Raw genomic sequence first — 19,116 nt, 5'->3', positions numbered from 1 at the left:
TGCCCCAAAAAAAGATTCTCTCACTCTCTCTCCCTGCACAGTGCTCTGTCTCACTTTGGGAAAGTATAAGAATACCTTACAAAGTGTTTTAAACTTCAGAAAAATAGTTTCAAAAAATGTGTTTTAAATATTAATGTAAATTAATTGTGTATATTAACTTTAAATATAAAACAAAATAAAAAATGTTTACTGCACTGTTAACTTAATGTTTCATCAAATATTTATTTAATTTAAATATATTCAAGGAAACAAAAATGATTTCTTAAAAACTCATTTAAAACAATCCAACCTAAAATAAAATGTTTATATTTATTGTGCACTAACATTATAAAAAGTTAAACATAAAATTTACTTTCATTATTGTAATAATAAAAAAGTATTATTTATTTTATAAATTGAAAAAGTATTTAAAATGTTTTACAACATTTTTAATATATATGTGATCAAGACCGGTGTGACCCGGTTGAAACGCGTCATGCTGTGGTAGTCAATTTGAAAATAAACACACTTTATTCATCAAGCTGCCTGTGGTCCGTACCTGTTCTTTTTCCTGCCCCCTGCGGCATATATATTATATATATATGGAGAAAAAAAATATATATATATATATATGGAATATATATATATATATATATATATATATATATATATATATATATATATATATATATATATATATATATATATATATATATATATATATACACATATATACATATATACACCTCAAGGAGACTTGCAATTCAAGCTTATTACATAGTCAAATCCGCTCCCATTGGATAGGCACTGCATGCGGAGATGGCAACTCCCACATTGGGTACAGGTTCCACAATGCACCTCACTTTACTATGTGCTTACCAAATGTGGCACATTACTTTTTGGAGCGGTTTGACATAATTATTAGATTGGCCTCCTTCTCCTTCAAACAGCCGCATATTGACTGTGTAAATAGCCTGAAATGTGAGATTCCTTGTGGCATATGGCATTGAGAAAGGCAAAGTGTCACCAAAGCGTGTCTGCCTAATAAATGGATGTTGTGAACCCACTGTATACATATACTAATAACTTTGGTGCAGTTTGATGTACCTTCACAAAACTTTCCAAAGAAGTGCTATTTTCTGCTTAGTTTCTTCTTGGAAGTTTCAAGGTGGACCGTCATGTAGGGGTAGAGAAAAAAACGGAATTACACCAAATTTGCCAAGAAGCTAGATCTTGGTCCAGTGCTTATTGTGATTTGCTGTAAATCCTTTCAGTAGTTTTTGGGAAATTAAGGTTAAAAAATAATTATTTATTTGGACGGTTGCATTTGAGAGTACTGAAAGCACAACTTAAAAAAATAGAGCATTCTGATTGGCCTAAGGGGATTTCTTTCCCCTTTGGCAATCCCCCTACAGTGGGAGTGAAGGTCCAGAGGGAGTGAATGCTCTGATTAGTTGGCTGCAACATGAACAAAAATGTTACCGTGGCCTTTACAGGACTGTGTGGGCTTAGTCCCCTGTCCTAAAACTGAGTTAAAAACAAAGGGGGCAGGGTAAGGCTACCCTGCCAACCTAGCTCTTGTAGAGGTTCCCAGAAGGACCGTCCCTTGGGAAGAAATTAACAGACATCTTTATTTTTGCTGCAATCCTGTTGCTCTCCCGTGGGTTTCCAGCACAAAACAACAACAAAAAAATTACACCAGTCATTTTTTATAACATTAAAATGAAATCCACAGTAAGCCAGGGCCGGGGGTCAATATATAAATCTATTTGGGGAGGGAGAACATGCCTGTAACCCTAGTCCTCAAGCCAATGTCTACCCGGGGACCCCATCCCTGAGGCCCGTTAACTTTTCCACAGGGGAGGGAGCGGCCCTTCTACCCAAGCTGATTACAGACTAGCATAAAATAAATGGTTTATTAATGTTGCGATCTTATTGATACCGTGTTTCATAAGCACTTAATTGCAATACTGCTGACATAATTGTCAGCACTGTGTTAATTTGTGTGTCTGTTTTTCATGACTATTCACACATTATTTTGTATGTTTTGCTTTTGTAACATGTCACATTTGACCTGTGAGAAAGGTTTCGGCTGAAAGTGTCAGGTGGGGAGCCTTTGTTTGCAACCTTCAACTTGTGTCTGCAACTCTTCTTTAATGGGTAAAGGACGTTGATATAAATATATAAATATATAGAGCCCAGTGCCGGTCATCACTGGGTAGTTATAGTTAGTTTTGTGTTTCCAAAGGAAATGCATTTTTTGTTTTCTATATAACTTGGGGGCCGTTAAACGAATCTTCACAAATCCTTCTTAAAAGAAAAAGTCATCCAACCCAGATTTTGGAGTTATCCAGGAAGCGGGAGCTGCAAAAGCTATGGATTCCATTAATGTTTCCATAGGAAAATACTCAACAGTGAATTGACAAAAACTGCATAAAATCATAACCTATTTGGAAGAAAGCTAAATCTTGGCCCAGAAAGCGAGCTTCCTGTGATTTACTGCAAATCTGTTCTGTAGTTTTTGAGCAATTAAGGCTCCAAACAATTGTTCCTTTCATGCGGCAGAGGGTCTGTGTAGCCAACAGATCATAAGATCTGACCTGATTGGCAGGTGATACATCAACAATGATTGGTGGCAGTCATCCTAGGATCCAGTCTTGAATCCTGATTAAAAGGTATGAAATAGCTATAAAGGGGCAGGGGTAGGAATATGCTGCTCCCCTAGGCCAGGTGGGGGTGTACTAGAAGCCCACCACCCACCACAAGTGCAGTGCCCCAATTTATTTTTTGATTTCTCCACAAATTCACTGCGGATCCAAATATTTTATAGAAGAGGGACCCCATCCCTAAAGGTCGATATGTAAAGTAAAGAGGCGGAGGGGTGTGTTGCCCCCTTCCCGTGGCTATCCAAGGCCCTGTGAACCCCATCCTTCTGTACCATTAATATTTAGAAGGAAACTGGGTGTGCAGCCCACCTCCCCAAACCTTGAAATGACCCAGAGACACCATCCCCAGGGCTGGCTCACTCATTGTGTCTCAGCGAGCCCACCCATGGGACATGGTATTTTCCCTGCCCAGAACACTTGTTGGCTCCCACCTGGTTGGAGCTTTAAAAATTATCCTGCTGGGTGAGAGCATGCATGTTTGTCTACCCATGCTTTTGTGGGCAGGGAAACTTCGATTGCTCTCGTCCAGCACAAGCCTGCAAAACAGCTGTTCCTGCCGGGAAGAAGCAATGCTGGCTCTCGATGCAACCTTTATGGGTGCATGAGGTTAGTCAGCGGGGCCCTAGGGGCTCCCCCGTTGCTCTCACCAACTCAAGACCCCAGGAGATAGGATCCCTGGAGCAACTATAGGCTCAGGAAAGGAGTCTGCAAAAGTAACTATAACTTGTGCTCTCGCCATACACTGCTTATGACCTTACATATTATATCACTCATTACATTTTCTATGACATTATTGATAACATGACTGCAACATTTGAAATTACATCATTGATTACAAACTGTGTATTGCTGGGCATGAGTTATAGGTATTTTAGGGCAGAGTGATAGTTACTTGAGTTAACTATAACTTGTGAATTTCAGTGGTTTTGTTAGTTTAAAATTGTATGTTTTAGGTGACATTTTCACCTAACCAGAACGTCTCTTTAACATTAGTTTTTTTTCTGGGAATATATGTATTATAGATATATATTTTTAAGTCAAAATACATTCTTTTTGTTTGTCTCATTATTTCCTATGGGGCATTATTTTTAAAATCTGCCTCCATTATATAGGAATGTGCTGCAGTACTGCCAGTGCTTGGCCATATGTGTTTCTAAAACGTATTCCAAATCTGAGAAGGAGTTTATTTGCTTGTTTTGGGACCTTTTGCTTGAAGTAGTTTTAGAATTGTAGTTTGTGAATATGATTACTGTTATGTGGGAGGTGTAGGTCCCTCCCTAAACCACTCAGTAATTCTCCCTAAAACCCTCTTTACAATTCCTTATTTATTCCCCATGACCCAGTCACTTCACTTGTCCCTCCTAAATTTACTAAAAAATGTATACGTAGAAGTGCAGAGGTCTCAGCACTCAGGGCTGATATTTCCATGCATAAAAGATAGGAGAGATGAAGGTGGAGTGCTCTCTAAGAACTAAATAAGATAAAGTCAAGCCAATCTAATTATCCATCAATTTATTGGACAAATACAAGGTGGGCCTTTGGACTTCTGTGGTACTGAATCAGTAACAATGGCTTTCACTGATGACCTCAGTGCTTTGTTAGTCTATTAGTGGCCTTTATTTATTTATTTATTTATTTATTCAAAGTTTTATATAGCGCGAACAAGATCCTTGCTGATATCAGAGCGCTTCACAAAGACAGGGTCCTTTGATGGTGAAAATACAAAATTAGGCACAACAGACTGTGAAAGTGTAAGATTAGAATAAAATGTTATAGTATTCCTTAGAGGCAAGAAAAAGGCAGTGAATCTTGCGCTGGAAACTTCTCACTAGGGGCTTACCCGAAGGGTAGTATGGTCCACCATGCTCTTTAATGTTTATCAACTTTCTTGTATGAATTTACTTTACCAAGAAAAGATGCTGTGTTGCAAATGTATGAGTACTATCAGTTGATTCTCAAGCTCATTCCTCCCTAAATCTAGGAACATGGGGGCTTTGAGATTCTTCAACTGCAAATGATCTCTGAATGAATACATAAAAGTGATATAATGTTAGCTGGGGCATTTCTACTAATTTCCCAAAGGAACTCTGGCCTGCTATCCTAGGTCCAAGCCTTTTACCAGCAGACAAAGTAAACCACCTTGGAGTCTGGATGGACAAGAAACAGTCCATTGAGAGCCAGATTCATAACTTTGGAGGTCATTATGATGCCGGTCAGACCAGTTTCCACGTTTCTTTCGGAGGTGGTCAGATCGCTGCGGTTTCGTCGGAATCTCTCAATTGGACCACCGGATTACAATGCATGCATCATGTACTCCAACCGACCTCTGACAGACTGACGACTTTGACAGCCTTTCTCTGACCGCAGAGATGGCAGTTGGAGAAATACTAGCAGCCATAAGGCAGTCCACCGATCTCTGACTGCTGTCTGAATTACAAAGTGGGGTTCCGATGACCTGACCATGGTGGTCCGGAAATTTAATTTTTATAGTGCATACTCACCAAATTCTGCTTCTCCTCACCAGTCTCTGCAGTGGATCCATTTCTCCAGGTCTCCCCTACACCTGAACAGCTGTACCCTGATGTCTATGACCCTATGGATACGGATTCCTCGTAAGTCCATCGGTATCCCCATTGACTGGACTGTGCACATTCCACCACACTCCATCAATGGGGTACATGCAGCACAAGTCATACCCCCAGATATGTCATGCATGTGTGTACAATTCACATATTTTCTGTGATTTTTTACACAATTGCAGAAACATATATGGGGATATGTGCACACAGTTGCATCGTAATACGGTGGGGGGATCCTCAGCGGTCAGATTCGGATCATGGCGGCGGCAGTCGGAGAGTAGATCCAAGCGGCATCGTAATGACCCTCTAAATGTGCATTGTTTTTATTGCTTTCAACTCTCAAATAAATTGTTTGGCTATTTGATCTCCCTGCAAAACATGCACGCTAACCTAAGAATAATCATCTACTAAACGGAGTTTGCTACTGTCATCAATGATGAAGTAAGCATATGTCTATTATATTATACTGCTTACAAAATACAGCAAAGTGGACCCTGGCTATGATCATTTAAATTATTACATAGCCCACAAGGTGTGCTTCACAATGGTTTCCTGTTGGACATCATGCACAATTTCAGACATTTGCTGTTAGTCAAAAATGCAATTTTTCAGTGGCATCCATCTTACTGAGCAACCATTTTAGCAAACATTACCAAAAGAAAGATGTACCATGAGTAGGTAAACCTCTACTATGTAATCCTAGCATCAGGAGAGACAACAATGGGTGGTAATGCCTTCTTTGTTTTTGTTAGGAAATTATTGATCTTCCATCCACCTTCAAAATGGAAACTGAAATGTTGAATATTTATGATAGAACAATCTGTGAAAATGCCTCTAAAATTAAACTTTCTTTTAAGGGGTTGAATACCATGTCGTTCGGAAACCATTTTGACCGAATCGATTTAGGAATGGTTTTCGACCAAATTTTATTCTGGGAGTCCGTCCGAATGATTACGATGCTTCCCAACACCGTTTGGTCTGACTCCCATTGACTTCAATGGGAGCCTGTGTTCCGATCGAATACACAGGCTTCTATTGAAGAAAGAGGTGGTAGTGGAAAATTGTGCACCCTTTAGCTGGTACCCCAAGGTGCCAGCCACACTGTGCATGTTTGGAAAGGGGGGACCCATGGGTACACCCATGGGCCCAATTCGAAGGCCCTTGGTTGAAGGGGGGCCTGCTAAGGCCCCCAAAGTCAGCTACTGAAAACAGATCTGTGCAGGAACAACCGTTTCGGAAAGGCTGTCCAAATTGGACATCTAATCACTCATTCAGAAACAAGGTAGGTAGACCTGTAAAAGTCAGCTCCGAATGACTCAGTTTCTCTGAATGCATTTGGGAACCGAGTCAGACAGTCCGAATGGTTTCCGAACATCATGATCGGTGGTTCGGAAATGTTTTGGAATCAGTCGGAAACAAGGTTTCCGACTCGGATTCAAACAAATCGTATGCCATTCGTGGCCTTTCTGAATTACATTGTAATTGACCCCTAAGTTGATTCACCACCTATGCATTTCATTTTGCTGAATTATTTCTTTTATGACCAACAAAGATACCTCTTTTGAGGTAGAAATGGTGCTTTGTGAAAGATTGTAACATAACACAACATTTACTAAAATTGTGTATGGGTAGGCAGTAGGCACACACTTCTATTCACATCTGCCACTCACAGGATTAAAATAAACAGGGACATCTCAAGAATTCATATCTCTGCTGGCCTATTTCAACACCACTCCTTGCTACCAGGTACATTATTAAAGTAATCTCTATGATTAGCATACATCGGTGTGAAACATTAAACAATTCTAATGGGGATTCTGCTTTTGAGAAGAAAATATTTATTGGAACCAATCCTGAAATGGCAGAAATACAAGTTTCATATGCTCACATAAAAAAATATTTTCATTGATAATATAGTTCATGAGGCATGAGAACTTGTGTTAAGAATATATTGCTTTAAACTCAACTATGCAGCCTAGCCTAAGTTTAAAATGTGTTTGGTTATGGATTTTATTTATGACTGTTGGCTGTTTAATGCTATATGATTTACACATCGTTTTGGTACTGTTTGCATGCCTTAGCTATTGGAATATTTCACAAATAAAGTAAAGGAAAGATGTGTGCTTAGCCAAATTGATTTAAGTTACAAAAACCTGTATTAAAATACTTCTTTAGAGATGCTTTCTGGCCCACCATGATTTTACCTTGTTCAGGATGTGGATAACATGTTCAGAATCAGACATGATTGTTATGAGGCCTTAGTTCACTCTAATTCTTTAGTGATAACATATAGAGTGTCTTTCATGTATTTCAAATGTCTGGTAATGAATGGCTAAACATTATACCCAAAGATTTAATAATCCTTATTCGGAGTATGTACAGACAAATAAGTGCCCTACGGTATTCCAAGATTCATTCATTCATGTGTATTAATTCAGGGTAATTTAACATGGTTTATGGTACCGGAATATTGTGGACTAAATATTGTCTGACCAAAATATTGTGTCATGAATATTGATTACCAAATATTGCACTCGTGAAGCAAATAATCAAAAATCATTTTTTGGAACCAATAGGACCATATATTTATGTCTGATGGTGTTTTTGAAAATTGTATTTTAACAATCAACTAAATACGAAATCTAAGTGTTCAAAGGAAAATTGGAGGAAAGCGTAATTTAGTTCTACTTCTATACATTATAAATTGCCTACCAGGATAATCTTAAGGATTTAGATTATTATTTAGTTACTAGCAGCCCGTCCCGACGTTGTCCGGGTATGAAATAGAATGTGTGTAATGTGTGTATTTGGCAAGGGCAATTTATTTTAAAATCTCGCGGTAGACAACATTTTTTGTTTCATTAGAATAGGGATGGAGAAGGCGCAGCTGCAGCCCTGGTTGATGTTAGCAGGCGCGTGTAATTGGTGTAGTGATCCGCCGCCTGAGCATGGCTACAGCCCTGGTTGATGTTAGCAGGTGCGTGTAATGTCGTTGAATGAGAGAGTTATCAGCCGCGGGTAAATCAGTTTAATGAGAGAGTTGAGTGACAGCGAGTAGGAGAGGCTGCAGTAATTGTCCCCGCAGACACGCTCATTTGCGTGTTCCCCCGCTTGAGGCCCAGATGCAGGCCTGTTTTATGTTAGCAGGCGCATGTTCCCCCGCCTGAGGCCCAGCTGCAGCCCTGGTTGATGTTATCAGGTGCATGTAATTAGTGTACTGATCCGCCGCCTGAGCCCGGCTAGAGCCCTTGTTGATGGTAGCAGGCGCGTGTCATTTCGTTGAATGAGAGAGTTCAGTAACAGCGCGCAGGAGAGGCTGCAGTAACGTTACTTACCAGGCCTCCAGGTGAACGCGTTTGTCAGCCCCCCGGCACACGGCCACAGCAGACGATCTTCTGATTAATGTACGACCCACATGGCATGAAGGGCGGAATGTAGCACACGCCCCCAGCGTTTCTCACGCCCCCAGCGTGCCCCTTGATGCGGCGCAATTGCGTTCACATGGCATGAAGGCCGGACACACGCCCCCAGCATTTCTCATGCCCCCAGCGTGTCATGCCCCCAGCGTACCCCTTGATGCTGCGCAGCAAAGTAATTGGCGCTTGTATGTATGACTCACATGGCATGAAGGGCGGACACACGCCCCCAGCATTTGTCACGCCCCCCAGCACACGCCCACAGCCGACTATGTGATGGCTGTCCCACATGCCCACAGCGTTAGTCACGCCCACAGCACAACGCAGACACGCCCACAAGGGACTACTTTGCTGGCCCGGTTCTTTTACCTTTTGAATGTATAGAGGAGTTGGCCTAACGGCTAAGGTTCTCGACCTCGGACCTGGGGATCTGGGTTCGAGTCTTGGTAACGACGCCAAACATCCTGTGATTCTGGGCAAATCACTTAATCTCCCCGTGCCTAACAAAAATGAATGTGTGTCCTCATGTAACGTAACTGGTGCTGTGTAAAGCGCTCTGATACCTGATTCAGTTTGGGTCAAGTTTGCGCTATATAAAACTCTGCAAAAAAAATATATATATGGTGGCCGTCTGCATAGCCTATGTCCTTCTGCTGCAACTGCCCTTTCCAACGCTGTATTGGGTGTTGTGATTGGAGCTGTGGTTACTGAGATTACCTGCCTCAAAGGTTTAGGCTCTCTCTTTATAATATTAGTATGGATATGGATTGAATGTTAGGAAACACTGACATATACCAATTCATCCAAATTCAAAATCCAACTACAAATTCTAATGTAATCCGATTGGTGTAAAAGTAAGTCCTTGAGACTTACGCACATTTTAGGAAGCTGAACAACTCATAGAAATAATGTAATTATCATAGACACTTTGCAGTGCTTTCCCTAGTAAACTACCTTTATCATAAAAGTTGTTTATTTTATGAAAAAACATTCTGTCTATATATAGTTCCTGTTTGAATGAGATTTACCCTGATAAGGCCATTGTAAAAGCTGGCCTTTATGTATGAGAATGCATACATTTTGATATATTGCTATGATAAACTTATGTGATCTTAATTTCTATTATTTATTTTCCATATACTGTGGGCAAGTAAAAAAAGAAAACCATTAATGCTGGAATGCATAATGGATGCTGTGCTGATTCCAAACACAATTTACCATGGGAAAGCCTTCTGTGTATGCATGGGAATTAGAAACTGATAAAACAATAATTGCTAGAGGTCGTTGTGTGAATCGTATCAGTTGGTAAGGAAATTAAATGTCAAAATGTGCTAAGAATGACTGTATTATAATCATATTTTATAATGATTGAGATCTGAAACGGGGAGTGCAGTTTAGAACTTTAAAAACGTTGTGAATTTGTGGGGAAATTAGCAAGTGAAAAATCCTGTGCAAAGTTAGTTATGCAGTACAAAAGCAAAAAAGCTACCTTTTCTTTGGACAGTTAGCACACAAAAAGATGAATAGGAAAAATCTCTTAGGCCTCTATCAGTTGATGTTTGTAGTGAACATCACTCCTATTTCGTCAAGCCCATCATCAAGGTTACAAGCCTGTCTTAATAAAATGGGTGCATTATTCATTAAGACATTTACAATGCCAACATTGCCCGAGTGAAAGGCTCGTATTGTGAGTAACCCCATGGCATACTCAAATATCTTTTTGTCATTCTAGAAAGAAAACTTTTCACAGAGTAATGCCACCTGGTTCTGTCAGCCTTTTAAGTCTGCTATCACAGATAACATGTTACATTAACAGATCCCAGGTATGCATTCTCTTAAATATAGTCCACAAAAAGGGTAGATTTACATATCATTTAAACAAAGAGTATTGAAATATCTATATCCCATACCTGTTGTATCAGATAGTACATTTCAATAGACACAATAGACAGGTAGAGAACAATGACTCTCCGCTTACAACAAAACACATACATAAACAGAATAATGTTTTGCTCATTGTATTTGAGATGAAAATTCACCAGTCCCAAATGACTGTAGAAGTAGCATACAGTAAATACATACGTTTGGTGTGATTGCTTAATTTGATGATTTTCTCTGTCATTATTTGGAGTCATTCTAACTTGAGTTTTATAAAGAATGTACACTTATCATAACAGATGTTTATTTACAATGTTGATATCTTAAAGCACTCTAAAATAAAACCTATGGATAATATTCTATTCAGTTTTTTGTGGGTATCTGTATTGCGCTATATGCTTCTATTCATTAATTTGTGTATTAAAGCACATGTAAGTTGAATAAATCGTATCTGATTTGTTCTATTGGAATACCTAGCCCTCTAGAATGAGATTTACCTAGCTGTTCTCAATAGACCCACAGTTTAAGTTACCCACTGCCTTTACATGCCTTAAATCTCGAAATAATCCAAGTCAAAATATTTGCCTCCCCAAGCTGCATTTCAAAGCTTACAAAAATTTCAAAATGCACATTGATCAGCCAGAAATGTTACAACTTTAGACTGAAGGCAGATGTAATGTTCCTTTATTGCACATAAAGCTGTACAAGATATTTCACATAAAAGAAATACTGCAGTCACACTTCCAGCATTTGTTCAATTGCTCACAGCCGGGTTAGTACAAAAAAGAGGCAACAACAATAACAAAAGGTTTACAAAAAAATTTAACATTTACCCTACACTGTACAACACCTGCTTCTCTTACCCAACCTAAAATATTGCATCAAAGCATGCTGACATGCAAAACCTTAACCACTTTGGCTTGTCTTCGGTCTGTGTGGTTATGCGTTAGATGAGTACAGCACAATGAGCATAGGAATTTACATTCCTTCCACAAACAACACACTTCTGCCTACCTGGGATTAAATCATTTTGTTACACACACAGGTTACAAATGTCAAGTAAAACACATACTTCGAGACTCACCCGAATAGTTCATGCAAGTGGCACACCTTGTCCATGGATAACACACTGCAATGAGTTTTGTTTCACACAGGGGTAAAGTTATTTTCAGTGGGTGGTTTGTAGTACCTGCTCTGGAGTCATATCCCTTTGAATACAGACTACGGTATTTGACTTTCCAGCAAAAAAAATCAGATGAGGTTGGTCGATATAGAGGAAGTGACCACTGGCCGTAAATTAGCAATTAGGCTTATCATAGTTTTTCTCATGAGTAAACCATAATATGCCTAAACAGCAAGCAAACATTGCTCACTTTTAATGCTCTGTTTGCCGTGCAATATCAGCTTCAAATAATAATAAAACACATGCAACATCCGGCTGCTTAAAATAAAATAAAAGCTCAAACACCATTGCCATTAATTTTATTTTGGAATGTGAGTCAAAAAACGTAATATGCAAGTATGTTTCACCTAAAAAACACAACCTTGCTTGTTAACTCTGTGGCCACTGCCTTTGCAAATGTTTCTTTCGGACAGAACTGCAGTTCAGTGTGTTTTTGGTATCACTAGGTAGTGTATTAGTGGTGCAGACATCCTGTGCTGATATGCAGGGTAGGACTGATATGTCAAAATAGTTTAATTGCCGGCTTGGGTATTGCTTTACGGTGCAATGGCTAAGCTATTGTGTATGCACAAGTCGTAAAAGCAATTATGGCTTTAAAAAGGCTCAAACAGTCAAGATGTCAACATTACATCAGTGTTTCAAACCACAATATTTACATGCTAACAAGGGGTACATTGAAGAGCAGTCTTTAGTTATGGACAACTATTGGTCTACACTCTACAGTGAACTCATCATCTCCTTAAGAGCATGACAATTGAAAAGCTACCAGGTATTTGTTCTGACACATTAATAGACATAGCGACCTATCTATTTTTACGAGTAGCTCTCTGATTATCCAAGCCCTACAGGGCTATGCATCTCGCAAGCCCAATCTAGAATTAATGCAGCCTGTAAATTAACCGCTTTTCCCCAGGAAGAGAGCTATTTTCATAGCAAATACATGCCTTAAATTTATAAAAAAAACACAGACATCGGGTCCACAACAAAAGTGGAAAACATGTTATCGCAATCTGAACGCTTCCCACATTTTCCTCTGCGATATTGCACATAAGTGAACCATTTAAAGAGCACGTAAGTACTAATTTGATGCAGATTTGCTAAAAAATATAAACATCTGCATGTGAAATATATCACGCTCCAGTGTTGCCAGAAACAGCATTTTCTTAGTGGCACACCGATTCACTAGAACAAAGTTGCATACTGTTTCTTTTACATAGTAACTGAAATATCAATACACTTTATAAAATTATAAAAAGAAAAATGCTTTCATCTTCAACAAATATATTAAATTAGTCCTTTAAATATATACGTATATATATATTTTCTATGTTTTTCATGCAAAAATAAAAATACATTTTTTACTCACACACCCATTCACGTAATTAAGCAATGATGTTCTATATTAACTGTTTTTGGCCCACAATGTAAAATACAAAAAAAATTACTATATCACTGTCCATAAGATACAGTCAAACTAGACTCAGAAGAGGCACAGATATTTGCACACTTTTGACTACCGCCCTGCAACCACAATGTATACAGAGATCTAAGGGAGAGCATTACAAGCACAAACAAGAACAAGTAAAACGAGTAGACAGGTAGAGGTGACACTGCATAGAAAAACACAGTCCAGGTCAGCAGTGATACGTTACAAAAAACTGGTATGTCTTGTTTTATTTTTGTTTAGCCAACCCCCCTACATTATCACTTTAGTTAGACAGCCTGGACTTGTTTTGCTCCTACTGCAACCCCATTACAGTCGAGAATGTACTGTAAACAACCTTGGGGTGGTGGTCGCTGTGTTGGGATCTTGCTTAGCTCAGACTCCTTCAGTGCTCCGCCCTGCAAGAGAAAAATACAAAAAAGGGTTCAAAGCAAGATTCACCTTGTCCTTCCATAAGCCAGGCATCAGGTTTTAATGTACTTGTTCGCACATACTTTCCAGTCATTGCAAAAAATAATTCATCTCTCACATATGGAGTCGAGTGGAAGGTCTAGTTTACTGACTACACTAGAAATATCAAACATTTAGGCCCAGATTTACACACATTTTGTGCTGGGTTTACGTCACAAAAGTGATGCAAACCTGTGCAAATTGTTAGATACACTTTCCAGCGCAAACTTTTTGCCTCTCTGTACTGTAAACAGTCCAAACCCCTGATTTGCCTTACTCCTCCCGTGATTCTTCGTGCAAAACTCCATGTACTAACAATAGTAGAAAGGGTTTTCCACCACATCTAATGCCACTTTGAAGCATACTTCAAAAAGGAGAAATGCTTTTATTTCTCTTAACTTTTCCCACCTTGCATGTGTGCTGCACTGTAGACCACACTTTCGAAGTGAGGAAAGTTTAAAAGTTTGCCTAGGCATAATGACCTATATGACCGACAAATCTCCCAGCACAGAAGTAAAGTTAAACAAGCTAGTGAATTTCGTAAAAGACAACAAGCAGGATCAGCTGCTTTGAATGCTTCACATGTAGAGTGCAAGAACTCGAATTTCATGTAGAAAACTCCGAAAAAAATATGGAGAATAGAAGAAGACAAAACTATAGGAGAATATATGATTTATGGCATACACTAAAGGAAAAAGAAAAATGTCATGATCTTGTTTCTAACAAATCTCATGGACATCCAATGAGCTCACAGGCTTTTGTCTTGTCACCAATGGTGACAAGACAACAAGCAACTCTAAGCCACGAGGCATTATAACATACTTGCCAGGATACACTCAAGTCAATATGACTCTATAAATAGCCAAAACAATGAAAAAAAGAAAGTAAAGGCTACTAGATATGACACCCACCTTAGAAAACCACAACATTAGCTATGCCATCATATACCGGGAAGGTGCAAAATTACAGATAAACCCAAAATCTTTGAGGAGCTACAAGATTTACAAACCTTCTTTGATGTATTATTATCTCAAGAAATGGAAACGAATCACCCCAGTACACTGCATTGCTCTGCCAAGACCTAGAACATATCTGAACAATGGCCTCAGCCAAGCAATGAGTACACAGTCAAACAAATAATTTTTTGTTCAATGGTCCAGACAGACAGCGAGCAGACATGTTCTCAGTTTCCCACTAGCAATACCAGCACCTCTCACACATGTGCTCATAATCTCCCGTCTCTCAGCCCTGTTGTCTAGAATTGTTGATTAAAGGTACAGCCTAAAAGTTTGTGGAATGTCAAAGGAATCCATAATGCAATGAAAAGGCGAAAAATGATTTCATATCTTCAAACGAGTACATTGAACAGTACTTCCATTCAAGCAACCTGTTAGAAATGGGATTTCTGGTTGGCTAGGGCACGCGCTTAAGCCAGGAAGAAACCAACACTCTAGTCAGGACAAGGGAGTTACATGCTGAAGATAACCACTGTTCACCCCCTTGGTAACTTGGCACAAGCAGTCAGTATTATCCCAGAGGCAATGTGTAAAGCGTTTGTGCAACACACTCACACAGCAGCGACACACTAGGCACACTACAAAAGAAACTCGATACAAGGTTATATAAAAATAGCCTTTGTATTACTCATAAAACACATTAGAACGCAGTCATATATATATACACTGTACCACCTGGCACTATGTATGACTTTACAGGGATTATATACACTTAAAGGGCCAACCGGGTTAACACTGGGTGATTTAAATAACGATGGACAGCTCATCCCATTTGAAGACTTACCTGCTAGCTTGGACCTACCACAAGGTCAGTTCCTACTCCACACCGCAGTGACGAGCACACTGAGCGTGTCATGGGGGAATATGATACAGGAACCAGCCACCTTATTTAACCATACAATATGTGCATGAATTGGGCACAGGCCGCCACCTCACTAGATGGTTGGCAGAGTCCCTCAGAGTCCACACAACACCGCAGCTGCTCTCCTTGCACGCTCAATGTGACACAGATCAACGGAGACCCGCCACGGGCCGGGAGTGGGAGCAAATACTCTAAAGCCCCACATGGATTCCCTGTAATGCAAGATTTCGACTTATCCAATACTATAAAATACATAGAGCCTACCTGACGCTGGCAAAAATAAACAAAAATTTTGCTTACGCATATGCCAAGTGCACGAGGTGCGGTGAGGCAGGGGCAGACCTATTGTAAATGCTATGGTCATGCACAGCCATTCAAATATATTGGAGAGAGGTTATTAAGTGCCTATCCCAGTGCACAGAACGTACTTTAGACTGGACCCGGAAAACATGCATACTAGGACTGTACCAGAGACCCAAAAAGAACAAAGTGACATTTAGGTACATAGATTGTAATTTGTAATGTGTAATTGCTATTTGTAGAGCGAGTTATCACTGTACGGTCTTTAAGCGCTGTGAGAGGGTGCAGCCTTGGCCCAGGTGGGGGTGGAGTAAGTTACCGTGTACCCTACGCCTCCTGAAAGAGTACTGTCTTGAGCTTCTTCCTGTACAAGAGCAGAGAGTGTTCCTTTCGTACATTCTCAGGCAGCTTGTTCCAGATTTGAGGGATAAAGGTGGAGAATGCTCCAATGGAGGACAAGCAGGGCTGGGGGCAGACCAGCAGACCAGCTTCAGAAGACCGTAGCGTTCTACTTGGGTTGTATATGGCTAGACTGTCTTTAATATAACTCGGGGCTTGGCCATAAATGGCTTTGTGTGCAGTGCAGAGGCCTTTGAACTTTGTCCTCTGCCTGATTGGAAGCCAATGTTGCTGGCGTAGGAGGGGAGTGGCATGCGTTTGTCTGGGCACTCTGCATATCAGTCTGGCGGCATCATTCATTACTATCTGCAGTCTTGCCAATACCTTTCCTTGGAGGCCGAGGTAAAGGGAGTTGGCATAATCCAATCTTGATATGATTAGAGCTGATACAGCTAATCTTAGGGTGTCAAAAGTGAGAAGGGGGGCCAGTTTTCGTAGCTCTCTCAGCAAGCCTGTGCATGTGCCCACTATTGCCGATACCTGTTGGGTCATGGACAGCTTGGCGTCTATTTTAATACCCAGGCTTTTAACAGCCAAGGCTGGCTCTGGGTATTTGCCTAACTCTTGTGGCCAAAAGAGGTTGATCCAAGGGTTGGCATCCGTAGTGACAGCCAACACCTCTGTCTTGTCTGGGTTGATTTTGAGGGAGTTGAACGTCATCCAGTTGACTGTAAATTTCAAGATGTTCTGAACCCTTGCATGGGCAGTAGGAGAATTATCAATCTGAATGATAATTTGGGTATCGACGGCAAAGTTGTAAATCTGGCACTCCATCTGATCTGATAGATCTGGGCCTAATAATGGCTAAGAGTTTACTCACACGTCGCTGGAAAACCCCTGTTCCCCCAGTAGCAATGGCCTGGTATCAATCACTATTCGGCTGGGCGCAGGCAGGGAGCATAGCGCTCCGCCGAGATGAAGCAATGGGACTGAGGAAACAACCTTTGGCGGCAGCATGGGACACAGTCTTATCAGATATCCGCACGGCCTGGCAGACCCCCCTGGGGGCGCTAGCGGACACACCTGAGAGTGATGGGGGGCACACAGCAGGAGGACCAGCGCATACTTAGGTCCCAGAAAACATGTTGACAAGGAATCTAAACAGGGACTGGCATATGATTTTAAAATTGTGTAATACAGAAGCAAGGCTGGGCGGCTGGGACAACTCGAAGACATGAACAACATCAATCATGATACTAGCGCTTATGTGAAAACACAATACAGAGAATCCAATGAGGTGGGATTTATGTTATGTAATGTTATTGTTATGTTGGTTATATATCAAACTCTGACTGCCAAGACATTATGCCAGCTGAACATGCACCAGACTAGAATAATAGTGTAACTGGCTGTGTTGTATCTTCTCGTACCTTCGCTGTGTTGTGCAGTTTTATTATACTAACTAGCAGCCCATCCCGACGTTGTACGGGCATGCTGTAGCCGACGCCACTGTACCTTAACACGCTCCAGCCGTGAACGTGTTTTTCCGGTGTTCGTTCCATCCCCGAAGGTGTTTGGCCGCTCCAGCGTGTTTTGCTGCCCCAGCCTACGCCCCTGCAATATGCGAACGTGTGTGTTCGCTCCATCCCCGAATGTGTTTGGCCGCTCCAGCCTACACCACTTAGACGCACAACATCGCGTCAACGTCCAACGCCCACAACAATGCTAAAGGACTCGTATTGGAACGCTAGTCCCACACAGAACGCTTCTCTACTGACTACTTTTCACAAAAAGTTCTTTTCCCCTTCTAATGTATTTGTTGGGCTGCTGTATAGCCTATGACCATCTGCTGATACTGTAGTTTGCAATGCTGTATTGGGTGTTCCGATTGGTGCTGTAGTTCTTGAGCTTACCTACCTCAAAGTTTGAGCTCTCTCTTTATTATATTAGTATAGATTATGCAGAATTGCAGATATATCAGATGTTATTTAAAATGTATAAAATACAATAAAAACAAAGTAAAAAAAAAAATGTTGCAACCGGGCCACTGTCAGAACATCACAATTTTCAGGTAGTGAAAAACAACCAGTAACTACTGTTAAAGGTACACTTAGCATAAACATATTAGGCAAATATCTTAATTATCAACAGTACACCAAATCATTAGCACCACTCAGTCACTACAGGTAACGGTGCCCTGTGCACATCGCCTCTAGGCATAACATATCTTCAGCAGTAAAGTAAAATGAACACTGGTAAGTTGCACACATAGGAAGCCCATGGGCATAACACCATTTCATTCCACCACTGTACATATCCTGCAGGTACCACCACTGTACATATACAGCAGGTACGACCACTGTACATTACCCTAGAGTGGCAGAACCGTTAGAGCACCACCTGTGCTCTAAGGTTAGGGCCGGGTTTCCCTCCCATAGGCTTCTGGGCCACGTGCCCGCCTACACCAGAAAATGCAGTAGTTCCAACCTCCTTCGAGGTCTCGCCTCGGTCTAACCCCACCAAGAATTACCCTGGTGCCTAGTGCACCAAATCCGGGGCAGGGGAATGCAATACGTTATCCCTGTGACTTGCCTGTGGTGCCTCCTCTAAGACTGCCCACCCCAGCGACCTCCTCGTGGTGCAGCGGGCCCGGATGGGCTCTCCTCCCGGCGCAGTCCCTCTGGTTCAGGACTCCTAGTTCTTGGGGCACCGCCGCCAACTGCGGCGTCCTTGCTCAGCCTCTGCTCTTAGTGCGAGGTTTCTGCACAGCCCCTCGTTAGGGCATTTCCCACCTCGGCTGCCCGCAGCACAGTCACCAACCGCTGCATCTTTACTCAGCTTCTAGCAAACATGCAGGGCTCTCCTCCGTCCTACGGAGAGCCCCGTCAACAGTCAGGCAACAGTCACCAGGCTTCCTGCTCTGTTTCCGTGTACTCTGGTGGAGCCCTCACACTCCAGCATCACGCGGGCACTACTCTTCCTGGATTAGAGTCCCGCCCACCAT

The 19,116-nt window shown here is 41.1% G+C and overlaps 1 protein-coding gene across 1 annotated transcript in view; it reads right to left on the bottom strand.

The window, feature by feature from the left end:
* The window catches only part of SYN2 (synapsin II), a 1,086,516-nt gene that overhangs the window by 33,207 nt on the left and 1,034,193 nt on the right, over window positions 1–19,116 (bottom strand). Inside the window, exon 11 of the mRNA XM_078661415.1 lies at window positions 13,483–13,543. Within this exon, the coding sequence (XP_078517541.1) occupies window positions 13,483–13,543 (61 nt within the window). The remainder of the gene's footprint in view (window positions 1–13,482; window positions 13,544–19,116) is intronic.

This window comes from Lissotriton helveticus, chromosome 9, assembly GCF_964261635.1.
Source record: "Lissotriton helveticus chromosome 9, aLisHel1.1, whole genome shotgun sequence".
Lineage (NCBI taxonomy): Eukaryota > Metazoa > Chordata > Amphibia > Caudata > Salamandridae > Lissotriton > Lissotriton helveticus.
Note: the sequence above shows the minus strand (reverse complement) of the source record. Positions and strands in the feature narration are given on the sequence as shown.